The sequence below is a fragment of the Rousettus aegyptiacus genome, unplaced genomic scaffold (assembly GCF_014176215.1).
Source record: "Rousettus aegyptiacus isolate mRouAeg1 unplaced genomic scaffold, mRouAeg1.p scaffold_m13_p_2, whole genome shotgun sequence".
Taxonomy (NCBI): Eukaryota; Metazoa; Chordata; class Mammalia; order Chiroptera; family Pteropodidae; genus Rousettus; species Rousettus aegyptiacus.
Genome location: NW_023416295.1, coordinates 56635178 through 56655113, shown reverse-complemented (window position 1 = coordinate 56655113; position 19936 = coordinate 56635178). Strand labels below are relative to the sequence as shown.

Sequence of the window (19936 nt, the reverse complement as noted above, 5' to 3'; positions counted from 1 at the left end):
TCTGAATCTAGGGTCTATTTTTTCTTTTTCATAATAAAATTGTTTTTCTAGCTTTCTTGATATATAACATTGTGTAATTTAAGGCATACAACATGTTTTGATACACTTATTACCACCATTAGCTGCATACTACCATCCAGTCACATAATTACTATTTCTTTTTCTGCAGTGAGAATATGTAAGATTTACTTTCTCAGTAACTTTCAAGTATTTAATATTGTTAGCTATATCACTATGTTGTATATTAGATTCCCAGAATTTATTCATCCTATAAATGAAAGTTTGTATCCTTTGTCTGACATCTCCCCATTTTCCTCCCCTGCTCCCCACAGCCACTGGTAACCACTTCTCTACTCCGTTTATATTAGTTTGGCTCCTTTAGATTCCACACGTAAGTGAGCCCATACGTCATTTGTCTTTCTCTGTCTGTTTTATTTCACTTAATGCCCTCAAGTTTCATCTACGTTGTCTCAAATGGCAATTTCCTTCTTTTTCATGGCTGAATAATATTACCACATCTTCTTTATACATTCATCCACTTATGAACACAGGCTTTTCAATCTTGACTATATTGTGAATAATGCTACAATGAACATAGAAGTGCAGATATCTCTTATTGATCTTGTTTCCATTTCCCTTGGATATACATCCAGAAGTGGGATTGGTGGATTATATGGTCGTTTTCTTTTTCTTTTTCTTTTTCTTTTTCTTTTTCTTTTTTAAGGATGAAGCCTCTTCTTCTTCACAGAAGAAACTTTACCAACATAACCGAGAATAGGTAGAGGAAATCAATTCTCTTGATAGTTGTCACTACAAGTAGATGACTTAATTTCATCTGTGTCCAGTATGCCTCTTATGCAATCCTTTCATTTTGTCTTGGTCATTGTCCTCTCCCATTCCCCTCACTGGGTATTTCTCAGCAAAATATCTTACCTTCTACTCATTAAGAAAATGGGGCCCATCAAGTATAGACAAACATTTTCAAATACTTACCTGCTTTCCACTTCTCCTTCATGCAGGTCTTCCTCTCGTGGCCTCAGAGAGAAAGACATTCTTCCCATTATCCCATCCAAACCTAGTTCCCCTTTCTGTGGGCTTGAAACTGCCCCTCTTGTCCCATCTTCTCCAAGATCATCTTCCGTCAATTACTCCCCCTCTCTCCCCTGCATCTTCTCTTTGTCCACTGTTTTCGTTTTGTTTTTCCCTCTCAGCTTCTAAACCAATGAATCTCTTTTTCTCCTTCTTTGGGGAAAAAACCTTCTTCAACCCTCCTCGTCCCTCTAGCTACGGCCCAATGCCTCTCCTTCCCTTCTCCACCATACTTCTCAAAGTTTCATATTCCCCATTTCCTAATTTCTCTTTCTCTTTTAGCTTGCTCCCATCTGGGTTATGCCCCTACCACTCTGCTGCATTTCCTTTGGCTCAGGTCACCAATGTTTCCCTAATTCCTAGAGTCAATTTTATCTAACTTTGCCTCTGTTTTTTTTTTTTTTCTTTTTTTTCTTTTTAGCAATTTCAGCAATACTGACTTGATCCTACCTTGTATTAAAAGGGTATTTGGCCAGGGAACCCAAACTCTAGGATATCTCAGGATGGCTCATCAGCCCACATAAGGTTCCCGGGAAAGGTCCCTGGGCTGAGCGTTGCTGAGCTTCATTTTGGCCTGAGATGTTAGGCCTAGAGCACAGAGGGTGAGTCTTCCTCTATGCAGTTTAGCTCCCCTAAGGCCAGAAGTGGGGTAAATGGGATGAAGAGGAAACGCTAGTGAGGAAGACCAGTAACAAGATCTGTGCAAGTAATTGAGAAAGGAAAAAAAATAATAATAAAGGCCTGAATTTAGACAGTTAATAATGGAGATAGCCACTCCATTGTGAGAAGTCTGAAGTAATTGACAGAATTGTTGGATTAGGGATATGAGAAAGGGATTTGAGGATGACTTCTGAGTTTCTAGCTTGGGAGAAAAAGGGTATGTAGTGTTTTCACATTAGTTGAAAGAATAGAAAAAGATGTTTCTAAAATTCTGCTTGTGATTAATTTAGCTGGAACAAAGAGAAATACATGTATACTAAATTTGTTGAGATGTAGATGTTGTAATAATATTTTAATTTCGAATACACATGGAATTAGAGGTAACTTTGTACAGATCATGAGGTCTCATAGAAAAAATGTCTGAGATCTAGTTAAAATTTGTCTTTTCAAGTAAGATAAAGTGGTTGAATAACAATTACATCTTTGTTTCTTCAAGAGAGTTTTAGGGATAAGTGAACCTAAGATAAAGGAATGTGAACCTCTGACTTTTTGTAGCATCTCAGTGGTGGGGTCAGGATTGGGGGTTACCAACACTACAGAAGCCATTTCCAGGGGAGATTTCCAAGGTAATGAAAGTATCTCGCCCTAGGATCAGGGAAAGGAACATGCTATGTGTGTATCTGTATGTGGGGGGTGGAGGGGGAGGGGGTTGGAGCAGAGGGGTAAAAGGTGATCATCGGTGCCACCTTTGAATTTATCTCCTATACCTGATCATTAGGTCTGTTTGCTTGCTTTTTTAAGTGCCTGGTTTTGAAAGATCAATTTTGTCAGACCACATGTGGGGGTTGGATTAGTTTAGAGAAGACTGGAGAAGGCTGTTTCAGTTTTTCTGAGACATCTGGAATAGGAGGAAGTAGAGAAGGGAACACAATATGGGCAGTTCTGGTCTTCTGGAGAAGGACTTTCATGTAGATTGTCCAGTGAGAGCTGGAAACATGGACCTGGAACTAGATATTTGAATTATCGACTTAGAAGTGGTTGAAGACTGCCTTGGGGTGGGAGGTGGTGGGTAGGATCTCCTGAGGGGAGCACAAAGAATGAGAAGTAAGTAGACCATACATAAATGGAATCTCTGCTGATCTAATAGTTAAAAGACATGTTTATTTGGAGGAATCTGAAAAAGAAACTAAAATCATATGTTCAAAAATGTAGGAATGATTATATTTACTCTTTAAAAATACACACAAATTCTAAAGGTTGCCTCACTTTACAATAGCTGGACACTTTATTTCTTGTTGTACTATATGCCTAAAATAATAAAATCCAATCTAGAGATATTTTTTCAACAAGGATCAACAACAACACTTTTACTTAAAAAATAAAACAACTTTATTGTGGCATCACTACTATATATAGCTATGTTTTTCACATCAAGTTGGTTTAGTTCTTTCAAGAAAGTCTTAATGACTAAAATTGTACAGATCATAGGGTAAGAGAACTAGTATAACAAATTCAGTAAAAAATATTTTAGAAGAATTATACTATAATTTTAAGCTATACTAAAACAGTCTTAGAAAATTATTTACAAATTCATCATAGTATAAACATTTAAAACTTTAAAATAAACCTATGGATTTTATACAAAAATATTCTAAAGTACAAATATAAGTTAAACACTGAATAAAACATTCACCATTCCAGTGCAAACTATTATTAAGAGTATATTCTAGGAGATAAAATTTAAACTGATAACCACAAAGCAGGTTTTTAATCATTCATAATTTTAAATATTTTAGTAGTAATCACAAAGTTTAGAGTTGCATTGTAAAATTTTCATTTTTACAAATGCAAGATGTAGTTTCCTTCACAGGCCCCTTCTCCTTAGCTCATGTAAAAAGGCAACAAAGTAATAAAAATTTCTTAGTCAAAAGTTGACATACTATGTAAAGTATATAAATTGTAAAATTTTCAACAACTCTTAGCTGATTCCCATTAAAAAGGAAACATAAGAAACACATAAGAAACACACTGCTACAGGATATCTAATTAATCTAAAAATAATGTTCCCACACTTCAGAAAAAATATTAAGTACTAAATCTTTAAAAACCACTGTTTTATGAATAATTATTGACAGGACAAAACTTTTACATTTAATGTTGGTATGAGATATATTTGGAATAGTATAAGAAACATCTTGCCAAGAGGTATCATTTTGCTGTGTACAAAACAAGCATGTGTTATTGTTTAAAAATTTTCCCCAAATGCTACAAATAACTATTTTAAAACAATGTTGATATTATTTACAGTTTTTTTTTTTTAACCTTGAGGTACTAATTTTGCATTTGGTCAGATGTTCATAAAAATTAAAGAGGAAGATGTGTGGCCTAATAATACGCCTATTTAAGTTTTCTAAGAAATGTAAAAACACCATTAAAATATACATATTCTAATTACCAACCACATTCTTAGAGAGAAAATACACATTAATATAATTACCCTATGAACAATTTGGACTTTAGTTTCAGCTGCTTTTACTCTCCTTTCTATTAAGTAGAGTTATAAACATGGCATTTTGTGGATAATTAAATGTGGATACCAAAATAGCAACTAAACAATCGAAAAAGTACTTAAGACTTCTACTTTGGACCAGAGTAAATACTGACACTGGGAGAATTTTATATGGCTCATTTTTCCTAACATGGTAGTGCAAATTAGAAAACTTTTAGAAGAATTTAGTCATGGAAAGAAGGAAGCATAATCTCATCTTCATTCACTCCTTGTTCATATCGCACAGAGGAGAATCCCGCCCAATGCAAATGGTTCCTTTGGAAAAGGAACCAAATCAGTCCGCTGATGAAAGCTAAGACACTTAGCACAGCAAATGTGATGGCTATTCCTCTGTAATCAGGGCCTAGAATAAGGAAAGTTTTAACATTGGAGGAGAGAAGATAAAAGTGATCATTACTGATTTTATACATTCCGCTGTGTGTCATATATGTAAACCCTGTACAAATGAGACAAAATAAGTTCCTGATTGTTTCATAGCATGAATGCAGAATTCAAACCCATCATCCAATACTTAAGTGTTTTACTTCCAAATTTAACTGTTTTCCTTTTTATTCAATTCCTCTTCATTGCTACAGCAATTTTCTTCCAAAGAAATTAAAGCACTATCATTATTCTCACGTCCCCTTCCCATCACCCTTCTGAGAATATCACTCAGTATATTACCTCGCTTTGATAGCAATTTGCTAAAAGCTGTAAATCTTTCTGTTTGACTCACCTGGGGCCAAATAAAGTATTATCTGCTTTAAAATGATTTAAGCCTTCATGATGACCTCATTTAGTTCCTAGCTTTTCAATTTCAAATGCTGGCCCAGGGCCCTTCTCTGAATACTGCCAAGATGGACTCACTCTGTCCAACGGCTTTAATGCCGTCTCTCTGCTGACCTCCCTTCTCTCTCATGTGTCCAACACCATCCTACATATTCCACGTGGTGATCTCATCTCCATTTGCATAGTTTAAAATTGCCAAAGCAAAACTCTTGGTTTATGATCCTCTAAGCCTGCTTCCACCTAACCCCCAAAACCTTCCAGTCTTTTTCCATTCCACTAGGAATAGAACCAGAATTCCTTAGCCTTTCTTCCAGAGCCCTAAGTATCTGGCACCAACCAGCCTACTTTCCAGTTCTTCCCTGAGCACTCATCAAACTGGTTCTGCTTTAGGGTCTTTGCTGCAACTGGTACCTCGGCCTGGTGAGCCCTTTTTGATCTCAGCTTCGAACGTCTCCCGTTCTTAGACAAATTGCTGATATCCCAATCTAGAATAGCCATCCCCCTGGTCTTGATCAGAATTTATATTTATTCGATATTTTTCTCTCTTCTAAATATTCACCTTGGTTACTTATTATCTGTCTTCCTCCACTTGATTGTAAGCCCTGTGAGGAAAGGTATCTTATTTTCCTGTTCACAGGTGCATCCCAGCACACAGAACAGGTCATGACATACAGTAGACACTCAAAATATATGCTAAATTAATGCATGATTATATAGATACTAAACAACTAGAATTCAGGTTTTTATCTTTAATATTTGTATATCAAAACAAACATTTTTATGCTAGATCTTTAAAAATGTTATGAAAAATTTAGAGATCTTTCTCTAGAAATGAAGTTATTAAGATAAGATTTTTATGGTTATTTTATATATCAACTTATGATATAACATAGTTCAAATTATGATTTATTACAGATACTAAGGACATTTTAAGTGATTAAATCCAGTTTTGCAATGTTGTTAAGTTAATAACGAGTTTTAAGGCAATGAGGAGAAAGGAAGCAAACTAACTGCAGAAATAGACCTTTGATCTTTTACATAGTGAAACTATAGAATAAAATACATCTTAAGAACATTTTCAAAGAAGTGACCTCCCTAATATCTGGCAGCTTCCATTTTTCTTAGGAAAGAACTGTATGTACTAAGTTTAGATTGCTTAATAGTTTCCTCTGGAAGTTCTAGGCATCTTATGCAGTTACTGTTTCTTATAATCTAATTTCCCAAGGGAAGTTATCTCTCTGACTTAAGATATTTTGGATATACTTTAAGGACTTAACACTGTAGGACCAAGTATATACATATTATTGAGATATACATTTATTTCCTAACTTATTTTGCAAAAATATTCCTTAAGGATAGGTTACATACTTACCCAGAGGAACTTTGCAGACAACTCTTCCATAGCCAAGTGAACATTCAACTTTTATCCAAGTTTCATTTGAAGCTAACAAAATGCTACATTTTCCACCATCACTCTTACGTTTATTTGCCCACTTGGCAAATGTCACTTTTGATCCATCTAACCAATTCCAAGACTGGCCTAAAGAAAGAAATTAAATAAGTGATATTTATTGCCACTAAATTACTAAGGTAAGAAGGTATGTGGCTCATACAGTGCTGTGCCGCTATTAAAAATGAAATTTATTAAAAGTGAAAACATTCAAAAATCAGTCCATCAGTTACACTTGTCACATTTCAAGTGCTCAATAGCCATATGTGGCTAGTGACTACTATATTCGATAGTACAGATATAGAACAATTCATCTTTGCGGAAAATTCTATTAGACAACACTGTATAGAGTTCAATTTTTTGATTTAGATGCAGAATTCTTACACATTTATTGTGTGATGGATAGATGTCTAATGATCCGTATGCCCCTCCCTCTCTCTGCCCTCAATTAAAAAACTCATAACATTAGAGATATGCTGGTGGGGAATGTAGGGTCCAGGAGGATAGCCACAGGATGACTCTGTCTTTCAGCTGAGGTAGCACCACCTTGTGGTGATAATGTAAACACAATTCATAATTCATTTAGATGATCAACTTGGAATCTATGGGCTTTTTTGACATGTACTTAATATTTCAGATTTCACATTTATTTCAATTATTTAGAATTCAACTTTGCATAAAATGTGAAACAGACTTCCTATTTTTCTGTCAAATTTGTACTCTGAATTCATTCTTTATCAATTTCAAGTTCACTCAAACCCTGGAAAAATTCTTCCATGGATCTTTCTGAACTAATTATCTGTAATTTTACTACGCTAGTTAAAAAAAAAAATCACTATTAATACTTAATTTTGTTCTATGGTAAAAATGTTCCAAGAGAGAAGGTATCAACAAGAAGATAACTTTCTGAATAACAGTTATAAACCAGAAAAACTAGACAGACATGAGAACTCTAAGGGAATTAAGGGATTGAATACTTGTGGGGGGATGGGCACACAGCTATTGCTATAGATGAAAAGAAATATTCTGTTGATCCAAATATCATAAGCCTTTAGAACAATTCCAGTTGATTTCAACTGATTTTCTATTTCACTAGTGTTTTCCATCATTACTAATAAGTCACTCATTGATTCATTAGGAATTTAATTTACAAGCCTCCAAAAAGAAGACCTAGCTTGTCATTAAGAAACATTTGAATTAGCCACCACTTGACGTTCTCTAGCAAGGGTGACTTGGTATTTAGGACAAGTTAGAACTCTGCATACTGCACATACAAAGACGTCACTTACTGGCAGCCTGTCGAGATAATCCAAGCCAAACTCTCATGGTAATATTATTATTTTCTCTCATCAATCTACTCACGAATTTATTCTCATCTTCATTCTCTATAGTAACAATAGTTGCAGAATGATCTGTTGAAGGAAAACAACCCCCAAACTAATTAGCTTTATGCAAACTAGGGAAGTGTTTTTTTCTCAACCAGCTACTTGGAAAGAAAACAAAAAAAAACTATCATGATCAAGATCATTGAGAAATTTAATCTTTACAAAGAGAATGTTTTTAAAATCTGATATCTGTCAGATTTTTATAAGTACAGCATTAATAGTTTCACCAAAAAAGTTAAAAATATTTCAAGATTGAAACTTTGTGTATAGAAATTTTGTTTTTTCAAAATATTTATCTGATCTTGGAACTGCCTAACCAGTATATGAATAGCTAGACATAAGAAGTGAGGTATGTGATGGTACAAAAATGTGTCTCCCTACAAATTGTCAGCACTCTTTCCTCAACAACCATTATTGTATAAATTTGCTTCTGTTAAAATGAACATTTAAGCAATAGGTTTGGGATATTGGGGAGCAATGGGTGATCTCCTAGAAGTCGCTTCACAATTTGAGTATTGGCTAAATTTATTATGGAGTCAATCATTACTGCTCTTTCTAAAATAGTTAAATCTGAAGACAATAAGCCCTATCCCTTACGGCAGCGGTTCCAAATCTTTCTGGCAGCAGGGACCGGTGCTCCTATGAGAATCTAATGCCTGATGATCTGAGGTGGAGCTGAGGTGGTGATGCTACTAGCCCTAGGGAGTGGCTGCAAATATAGATAAAGCTTTATTCACTGGCCTGCTGCTCACCTCCTGCTGTGCAGCCTGGTTCCTAATGGGTCTCGGACTGTACTGGTTCGCGGCCCGGGGTTTGGGGACCCCTATCTTATGGTGTTCAGATGAAGTGAGCATTCCTATTGTAGAATGGATGCTTCTTTGATTGTTACCCTGATTGGGCTAAGCTTACTTATTAATAACTAAGTAATGGAAAATCTACAATTTTGTATTTATTACTTAACCAACTTTATAGAAAATTTACCTCTTAATCCCTTCATGTAAGCATATCTAGCTCTATTTAAAATCATTTTCTTTGTCAGTATTTTCACATAACCGTTCACTTACCAATTTTTTATGCTATTTCTTCCAACTTACTTTTATTTTTCATGTACTTATTCTTAGATTGACCATTTTTGGTGGCTCTTTCAATATTCCAGTGAATTCATATATCATAAAATACTTAACCACATTCCCAAAACTAGGCAATTAGATTATAATGCTATTATAAATAGTGAGTGCTTTAAAAATATTTACAAAAATATAATCATTATTTCAAACTATTTCCTTAAGAATAATTCCAATGATTAAATTATTGAGTCAAAGAAAATCAACAAATTTTAACTCACCAAGTTCTGAACAAAACTGTTTGGCTTCTGAGAAACTATGCAATGCCTGGTCAGACATGTAACAGTGGTCCTTGTACTGGGTCCACTGTGATTCATTCCCCTTTACTGCTGGACATCTCGATGAGTATATATGAGAGGATACTTCTTTAGCTGTAAAAATGTGAGACATAACTGTAAAAATGCACGGAACAAAAGGGCTGATGAAAAATCTCATTAAATGTCCCTATTTGAAACTGTAGTTCCTGTGAGTAAGAACCATTCAACTCAATAGGCAAACCAGAGAAAGCTAAACCCCATACTCTTAATTAGCTTTTTGGAATATTACATTACATTACATTACATTACATTACATTACATTACATTATATTATATTATATTAATTTATTTATTAAATGAAATACCATTTTTAACACTTAGAAGACAGAGGAAAGTACTTAGCTCTCTCAGACGGATTTAGCCTCAAGTAAAAACTATCGGAAAGGCAGAATAGGAAAAGAAGCGAAGACAGGCTAGGCAGGCCTGTTAACTACTTTGAAATATTAATTAAAATTCTTTCTTTCTTTGGATTTCTTTTTATTTTGATAATATAAACCTAGTTCTACCTTGCCACATACAGAACTACTATTAAAAATCACAACCACAAGTGAAAATGTGGTAGTTTATAAGTGGCAACATATCAGGAAAGCAAAATCTATCTCAGACAAAAAAAGAGAGGTGTGGATTCTCAGCTCTTAAAAATTCCCCTGGTTTCCATGTAAAATGTTTAATTTTTAATTGGACTGTATAACACAAGAAGCCTGTGTAATGAAGCCTGCACCTCTTAATATCCATTATTAATTCCAGTTGGAAGTGAGCGTGAGAACTGGAAAGTAAATCGTCAACATCCTACTTGTTCAGACTATCTGAATCTAATATCTGACCTGGTATGGTCAGTGATCTCAACCCAATCTATTGCTTTGTATACATTATGTATGGTCTGCATGTCCTTCAGTAACTGAAGGCTTTTTCTGCTTTTTTTCTCCATGTCTCAATTTGGTATGGTTCTTATTTGTGGTCTCTGTGATTCCAGAAGAGTGGACCCTGCCGTTTCCTTCTTCATGAGGCTTTCTGATGGCTCTTAATTCCTTCTGCTTCTCTGTCTTCTGTTCTTCCAGCTGGGCTTGATCTTCTTTGAACCTTACTTATTTAATTGGCTTTTGCCTCCATTTTTTCCACTACTGTCCCTAGTTTGAGCTCTAAGTCTTCCTTCGGTTGGAAGGTTGATAACTCCTAGGTAAGTTTTGCCCAGGAGTGGCTGATGATCAAAGCTCCTTTGTAAATTCATCTGTAAAGTCTTTTAAGACTTGTGACATCTCTTCATTAATGCTGCTGGTCGAGGGAGATGTTACTAGCAAGTTCTTGCTTTTACCACCTTGTGAACAGTTGCTTTCCGAAAAAATATATGGCTGATAATTCCATCGCTCCACAAGGCAATAATATGTGTTGCTTCATTCCACTGGTTGCCAATGCATGGCTAGCATGGGCAGGCTTTTTTGAATGGCTTAGCTTAAAAAAAAAAAAAAAAATCTTATACTGAGAACATAGAAAAATACCTTATCTTTAAAGTCTATCTGTTTCTAGTCCAGTCTGCAACTAGGCTGTCTTAGGCTGCATATATTTTCTTTCTTTGCTGCTATTCATAGAGTTTTGCTTTGAACTCTTGCATTTTTTTTTTCTGCCAGGGCCAGCACTGTACTAAGTTCGTTATATTCCTGTTGAAGAAAACTCATTTCTTTTCATTGTGGTAAAATACACATAACATAAAATTTATCATCATAACTTTTTAAATGCACAGTTCAATGGCATTAAGTACATTCATCTTATTGGGCAATTATCACCACCATCCGTCTCCAGAACTTTTTCGCCTTACAATACTGAAACTTCATACTCATTAAGTCAAAACTCCCCATTCCCTCCTCCCCCTGCAACCACCATTCTACTTTCTGCCTCTATAAATTTGACAATTCTATATACCTCATAAAAGTGGAATCATACAATATTTGTCCTTTTGTGCCTGACTTATTTCACTTAGTATAATAATGTCTTTGAGATTCATACATATTGTAATATGTGTCAGAATTTCTTTCCTTTTTAAAGCTGAATAATATTCCATGGTATGTATATATCATTTTTCTTATCCATTCATCTGTCAGTGGACACTTGGTTTGTTTCCACCTTTGGGCTCTCATGAATAATGCTATGAACACAGTTGTAAAAATATCTGTTTAAATCTTTGCTTTCTCTTCTTTTGGGCATATACCAAGAAAAGGAATCAGATCATATGGTAATTCTATGTTAAATTTTTTGAGAAATCACCATACCATTTTCTACAGTGGTTATATACCATTTTACATTTCCACAAGCAATATACAAAGGTTTCAATTTCTCTACATCCTCGACAACACTTGTTATTTTCTGTTTTTCTTTTCAAAGATCCAGTTTTTTTTTTTTTAAGTTGGCTCTTGTTTTAGTTTCCCAGGGTTTCCATAACAAATTACCACAAACTTGATGACCTAAAACAGCAGAAATTTATTCTCTTACTCTTCTGGAAGCTAGAAGTCTGAAAATAAGGTGTCAGCACCTCCTTTCTGGAGGTTCAGAGGGAGGACCTGTTTCAGCTCTCTCCTAGCTTCTGGTGGCTACTGAAAATCCTTGGCTTATAGCTACATCACTGCAATCTCTGCCTCTGTCATCAAATGGTCTTCGTCTTCTGTGTGTCTGTGTCTCTCTCCTCTTAAAAGGACACCATCCCTGAATTAAGGACCCATCCCAGTCAAGTATGACTTCATCTTAACTAATTATGTCTGCAAAGACTATTTCTAAATAAGGTCACAGTCTGAGCTTCTGCGTAGACATAAACTTTGGGGGAACACTATTCAATGCAGTATAGCATTGAATTTTTGTTCGATTATGTTGTCATTCTCCTTTGTCCTACTTTCTTGAATTCACTTGTTTCTCAAGATAAGATTTTCACATGTTTTACTGCCTGAATCCATTTAGTTCCAAATGTGGCATATTTTCTTGAGGATTCTTCAGAGCAGAACACATGGCAAGCACCGAGAACCAGAAGCTTCAGAGACCATCACTGTCACCACCTCTTGGCCTGCCCAGCATGCCTTTGCAGCTTCCAGATGGTCCAGGTTCTTGTGGTCTTCCTCAAGGTTCATGCTGTACCACCAGAGACAGCCCCAAGTCCAGCCCCTGATGGAAGGGGCTCTTTCCTTAGATTTTCAGGATCATATAAGTTTGGAAAATGCTTAGGTACACAAAGTTAAATAGACTTCTTTACTACAGAAACTCTCAGAGCCATCATTATGGTAGGTAGGTCACCTGAGGCATTTCCCAAATTTACATACTATGGAACACTTTTATGAAAGGAGCATCTCAGCCTTCAAAATCACTAAGTGAAATTAAAATTCACAAATTCTAGAGTAAAACTTACCTAACAATAGAATAACTAAGACTTTAGGAAAAAATTCCCTGAATGGGCATACTGTATTTACTTCTCTTTCCAAAGCATCAACATTATTTTTATGGGATTTATGAATAGACCTAATTCGAAGTCTATAAAATTCCTTTAAGCACTTAATCAAATGCATAAAACAAATGTCATTTTAGTAAATATAGAGTTATGTGAAATCAAGTCTTACATTTTGTAGGTTTATAACAAATAGCACCATCTTTAACAGAGATGCAATTTTCATGTTCCCAAATTCCTTTTGGATCCAAAAGAACACAATTTCCAGCAGATTTTTTTTCTTTCCATGGGATGTAGTCAAATGCAGTGCCATCAGACCATTCAAAACTTGATTGACTTCCCTGTTTCAAGAATGATAGAGATAACCTGAATCTAGATGTAAGACTTCAAAAAGAACATAAATAAAGAACATACATACTTTAAGAAATACTGGAATGGAGTGTTAAGTTTTTGCTTATAAGTATTGGTCTGGACTTATTTGTAAAATCAGGAATTTACTTTCAATGCATTGATTTGAAACATTTGAAACATTTGCTCTGGCGCAATTTAAGTGGGATTTTACATCTAGAGACAGAGTTACTATACTCTGCCTCTAGGTTTATTCTTTTTAAGAATGCGCTTATATAGCACTTGAAATTAAATGACAGGAAAATGGCCTCCATTTGTCACAATTACAGATTTCAATTTCAACCTTGAAATATTGTTTTTTATGTTTTATAGTTTTGTGGTTTATGTCTCTGGCTACATTTTTTTTTTTTTATTTTTCATGTTACAAAATCTGTCAAGCACGGGGGGGCTAGAAGAGAAAAATACTTCCCAAGAAACTCATATGGGAAGATTATTTTTTATTTTTCCTTGATTTTATAATCCTAATTTATCATCCTTTGTTAAATTTCCCCACTTTGTTCTAAAGATTATTTAAATTAGACTTTCATTTCTAATCTTAATAGATGTCTATTTTTGGTACACTAGACATTATTATAGGAACACAAATATACTCATTAATAGGATTCGAATAGTGGCACAAAAGATGTCTTTACTAGCATATTATTCTTAAATGGTGCTAATTTCTAGGGGGAAAGTGGGAAGAAAATATACATTTATTAGTCCTAATGTTAAAAATTTTATTTGGCACCTTATATAAATTTTTATATGTTAATCTTCAATATAATCCTAAAGAAAATATTATCATACCACTTTTATAGATGAGGAAATAGATTTGCAAAAGTTAAATAACTGCTCACGATCACCCAACATGTAAATGAAAGACCCACTATTAGTCCTGGAACTGTTTTTTTTCTCATTCTGTGCTATTCCCTTTTCACCAGTTTTCCAATTGGTCTGCCCCCAACAGGTTACAGAATTGTTTAGATATTAATCTACTGGGCCCTCACAGTGTTTAGGGCAGCTGCAGTCTTAGCCATTTGCCATACTGCACTCTACAAATATAATTTTCTATTTGTTCTTCATTGTGAAGAGGTAAGAAAACATTATGCTATGCAAATGGAAGCCCAGAACTTAATCTGATGCTATACTTTGAATTAATATTTTATGTTAATATTTCCAAATCTGTAACATATTAGGAAATTTTCTGGAAAACAAAACAATACTTACATCATGACTTGAGAGCCCAACCCATAGTGGAAATCCATCACGCTTTACGATATCTTCCAGAAAGAGCTGGCCATTTTGGTCATGAACACTTGCCAGATGACCTCCACTTTGAGAACACATGTTTAATGCTTCATACCATGTTACTTTTTTTTGAATAACACTATAAATACCATCTTCATATGGAATAAACTGTGGCAGAGTAGTATTAAATTCTTCCTTGTAGTCGACTATAATGTTAAATTAAGTGTTAGTGATTACATTTAAATTATTCAAAATATACATTTTGAGTAAGACTGGTCGTATAGTCACTTTAAAGGTTAAATAAAACTGGATTTCTTATTTGGAAGGGCAGTCAAATTTATTTTTCTTTTTGCCATGGCACATATAACAGGCTCTAAAATATTACAGTTGTCTGTTTTATTAAAAAGAGGCATACATATTGTTTTTCATTTAAGGAGCTCACATATTAATTGGAGACAGAAAATGACACCTGAAATGAGGGCAAAACAACTATCCTCTAGAATATGTATGACTGACTAGAGAAGGAAAGATTGATTCATCTGAATTAAGGGAGTCAGAAAGTCTGCTTGATAAATTAGGTATCCAGAGGTTAAGTTAGGTGAAATTAGGACTAAAAGAAAAAAGGTAATCATAAGGTAAGCTCAAAACAAACAAACAAACAACAGCAATAACAAAACCACAACAATGAGGATATTTGAAAGGGACACAGGAGTCAAGTGAAAGAGCGTCCTCTGGCCAAAGCTGGAACAATGTGAGCAAAAGATTAAATAAGAAGCATATTGAATTATAACCCAAGTATAAAATAAATAACCATGAGCCCATACTGAATAACATGGGGGAGAAGAGACAAACCTCTAATGCAGCAGAATTCCGAATAATTTATTTAGATATTTTCCCCTTACGCAAGTTAGGGATAACTTCTCGCTCCTTAAGTGTGGACTGAGTACAGTGACTTCGTTACAAAGAATATGGTATGGGAATGGGAGAACAAGAGGAACTTTGCAGTGGAGAAAGCTGACAAATATTACCTAGAGCCAGATGATCAAGGTTAAAATCAACAGTGATGTCATGTTGGTAGAATATACCCTCATATGATGTGATGAAAATGATACTTTACCTCTGTGGGTTTTCCCTAAATACAAACCCACAACCCCTGTTTAATTGTGAGAAAAAAAAAAAACCAGCTAATCAAAATTGAGGGACATGCTATAAAATATATGACCAGTGCTCCTCAAAACTGTCAGGGTCATCGAAAGCAAGAAAAGTCTGAGAAACTGTCATAGCCATGACTAACATAGGAGACATGATGACTAAATATAATATGGTATCCTGTATAGAATCCTAAACAGAAAAAGAACATTAAGTAAAAACTGAGAAAATCTGAATAATGTATAAACTTCAGTTAATAATAATCTATCGATACTGGTTTATCAGTTGTGACAAATGTACTATACTAATGTAAGTTGTCAACAGTAGGGGAAACTGGTTATGGTATACATGGGAACTTTATGTACTGTCTTTGCAAATTTCCATAAATCTAAAACTATTTTAAAATCAAAAGTTTATTAAAAATGTAAAAAGAAAGAAAGAAAGAAAGAAAGAAAGAAAGAAAGAAAGAAAGAAAGAAAGAAAGAAAGAAAAGAAAAGAAAGAACAGAAGGAAGAAAGGAAGGAAGAGAGAGAGAGAGAGAGAGAGAATGAGAGAGAGGAAGAAAGGAAGAAAGGAAGAAAGAAAGGAAGAAAGGTGAAAGACTTCTTGACAGGTAAAAACCATAAAGGTTAAAATGAGGACAGGCATACTCTGTACATTGGGATAATTGGGATAATTGAGAGGTTAGCCTGATAGAAAAAGATCCTTACTGAGTCAAGAATGGGGAAAAAACAGGGGCTGGAATAAAGCCTAGAATTTTAGAAGAGACAGTGGTTTCTACAAAGTCTCAAAAGCTTATATGGACTCAAAGTAATTGATAATAGAAAATCCCTGGAGATTGTTGATGGAAATGATGCCTCAGGAAGTTATTCTGTAGCACTATGAAGAGAGAAGATCAATCTGAATGTATGTGACTGTTATAGGCTGTTAGCAGAGGGATTAGAACAGAGTGGCCATAAAATAATAGTTTTTAAGCTGTGAAAAAATTTAAGATGACATGCTTTTAAAAATAGATTTAAGGAATCAAGCAAGGTTGAGAGACATTCATTTTTAGCCTGGAATGTCAAAACTTTACCCAAACACATTTTCTTATTTATAAAAATCTTATCCATCCTTCAAAGCTCAACCAAGTTTTAGCTCTTCCACACGGTCTTTGTTTTCATTATTCCTGTTTTCGTTGATATCTTTTGACTTCTCAACAAATTGAAGCCTGTACCAAATAGCCTAAGACTATTCTACATAAAACAATAATAAAGAAATCAGTGGTATCTCCCCCACCACATTTTACTCCTTGAGAGAAAGACCATGACACCAGGAACTATATTTTCTTTCTTCGTAACCTCTGTAGCACCTCTCATAGGGCTGAAGATAGAGAAGGCACTCAAAAAATTCAATTGCAAGTTTCCCACTAGTGAAGCTAATGACCTTATATTCTCTTTCCCTGGAGTGGAACTATATTAGCATACTTACCCATTTCTATTTTACAAGCAAGAATGCTGTGCTGATGAAAGTAAGAAATGTCTTCAGGCCCATCGAAGGTATGAATATCCCAGAAGCCATCAGTACTCAAGCCAGCAAAAAACTGGCCATTTTTTACAGCTGGTCTTCCTGCTCTCCAGTGTGTATATGACAGCATGGTCTTATCAGACCACATAAGAGAATTATCTAGAGAAGAAATATTTTTTCTACACTTAGAGATTAACTCAAAACTTGAATTATAGTTATGAAGTTAATATTTCAAACAAATCTTTTTTTTTCTTCTTTCCCTATCTCCTAAAAGGTTGTATGATTATCTGTATCCCTCTAAAATATTTTCTGATTATAATAGTAAATCATGCTTATTTTTAATTTGGAAAGTACAAATTATAAACATGAAAATTAAAATTTGCTTAAAATTCCAATTCTGTAATAAGTTTACATTTTATCGTTTATTAAATATTCATTTCTTCTAAATATACATTTAATTGTAATGAAAATGAATGTAACCATGTTATAAAAAATAATATATTATAAAACTAGTCTCTTCTCTGGACCTAAACCATGCACGATTATGCACATTTATGTCAACTGATTTTTGACAAGGGTGCCAAGACAATTCAATGGTGAAAGAATAGTTCCTGGGAGGACAGGGTATCTACATGTAAAAAAAATGAAGGTGGACCCTTTCCTTTTACCACATACAAAATTATCTCAAAATAGATCATAGACCTAAATGTAAGAGCCAAACATATAAAACTCTTAGAAGAAAACATAGGAGTACATCTTCATGACCCTTCTTATATATGTACAAGTGATAATACAATTCTCTGACTATATGGAAAACCATTAATTATTCACCTTAAATGACTGAATTGTATGATATGTGGCTATAGCTCAATAAAGGTTTTGGAAACACAAGTTACTAGGTCTACTAAAATTATGAATTGGTATGAAGAGTGATGTCATTGTTACCTACACATAGCACTTGTTTATCCTGGTTATTTCTACCTTTCACTGATTTCCATCTCTCAAGGCGTCATACCTAACATCTGCCTGCACCAGAAATACTGAACATACGATTCGATTTTTGCTTGCTACTTTATATCACCTCATGTCTCTCAGTCCTTGTTTTCCTCTCACCAAATGTTAAAGTTATAATTTTCTGGGTAATGTGATAGACAACGGTATATTTCTGAAGTTGCTTTACAAAAGGGTCACTTTTTCACTTGGCTCGAATTATATTTCAGTTGACACATGGTTTCTCTTAGTAATTTCTATTCATGGCCTTACTTTTGAAAAGTCAGAACTTTTTAAAAAACAAATCTTTACTTTCTGGATGTAAATTAAACCAGTACAAATTAAATTTAAATCAAATTTCTTGCTTGCTTAAAACATTTTTCTATAGGTTGCTCATATGTCTCTCTATATATTTAATAGAAATACTGTCACTCAGATATTTTATTAAAAAGCAAGATGATTAAAAGAAAGCCTACAGATCTGAGAATGCTTTTCAGAAAACAGAATACATTTTCAGTTATTTCTGATAATATAATTAACAAAGTACATCAGAGGATACGATTGAAATCTCTTAACTAAGCCCCCGGGTGTGGTCTCCACCACTCCACTTGGGGCCATTGTTTCCATAGTCACTTTCAGATAAAGTCTGGGAACTTTCTACCTAGTTTCTCTCCATTTTTTTTTAAGGGTATTCAAGTGTCATTGGAGAAAAGGCATGGGCAACTAAGTCCTACTATGATGAACTGATCTTCAACTAGCAACCCAAGTCTTACCTATTACTTGATAGTTTAATTTTCATTAACTCAACTGGAAGCCATTAACATTTAAGAAAAGGCTTTGAAATGCTAAGAAAGACAAGTTAGAGCACAAAGCAAAGGCTATTTTTAAAACAGTCAGATTTGAGTAATTCAGCTTCTTTTCCTACCCTACCTCTGGCTACCACTGTCCTGTGCCCCTTAGTAAACCTTGTTTTTTGGTAAATGTATGCTTTTGATGCTTTGTTCTCATAGAGTGATTTTCTTTTTTCTATTTCCAAAACTTCTATGACTTTCAGAACATCCCTAATTGACTATCTTTCTGAATTGGTCTTACTTCTCTTACTATGAGTCTGTGTTTACAAAATTTTATAGCAATTATATCTTGAATCTGTGGTACTTAGTCTCAATTTAAAATATTCTAGCCTATTGTCAGAATACATGGGTCATTTTCCTAATGTGTACCCTATACCAATACTATAAACCCAAAGGTGCAACATTAGAAGTGTAATTCTGTTCTCACTCATCCCACATACATAGTACAGATATAAAGTAAGTATTGGAGGTTTATATGGGAGTGATCATTTTTAGTTAGGCTTGAATTGCTAGGAGGGAGTAGAGAAGGGAAATTATTTTCACCATTTAACTCTAAGCTTGATGGTAAAGGCATTTCAATGGCAGAGCAGACACACAAAAGACATAGATACCGTAACCTGATATTTATATGTAAGTTATGGTAGGTGCATAATCATAATTTTATATATTGATAAACATAGAACTATACTTTTATAGCTTTATAAGTAAGTAATTTATAATGAAGTCTGAAGGTAAAGACAGAAAATCAGCAGATTTACAACTTACTTTCATAAGTTAGGCCTAATTTGACCCATGAAGCCATATAATTGAGGTGCAGAAGTTGCTCAAGAACAAAGTTATTCTCTTTTTCATCTCGAATACTCAGAATATGTGATTTTGAATCTGTTAAACAAAAAGTAGTCAATAATTTAAGTAATTATCTAGAATACTATTTTGTTTGATAGATTTAGAAAATTTTATTTCCCAATTTAATATTCCTCTAAGCCTGAACGATAGCAGAAAATAAGAAAAATATGTCAATT

At 34.2% G+C, this 19936-nt stretch overlaps 1 protein-coding gene across 2 annotated transcripts in view; it reads right to left on the bottom strand.

The window, feature by feature from the left end:
- The window catches only part of LOC107514794 (CD302 antigen), a 107002-nt gene that overhangs the window by 29046 nt on the left and 58020 nt on the right, over positions 1–19936 (bottom strand). Inside the window, exons 28-35 of one of the 2 annotated variants that reach the window (XM_016152864.2) lie at positions 19680–19796; positions 17038–17232; positions 14398–14624; positions 12956–13124; positions 9267–9416; positions 7826–7948; positions 6459–6626; positions 3115–4661 (exon numbers count right to left, since the gene is read on the bottom strand). In XM_016152864.2, the coding sequence (XP_016008350.2) occupies positions 4483–4661; positions 6459–6626; positions 7826–7948; positions 9267–9416; positions 12956–13124; positions 14398–14624; positions 17038–17232; positions 19680–19796 (1328 nt within the window). In that variant the 3' untranslated portion in view covers positions 3115–4482. Of the gene's footprint in view, positions 1–3114; positions 4662–6458; positions 6627–7825; positions 7949–9266; positions 9417–12955; positions 13125–14397; positions 14625–17037; positions 17233–19679; positions 19797–19936 lie in introns of those variants that run through there. The other variant, XM_016152866.2, reaches the window with a different exon arrangement.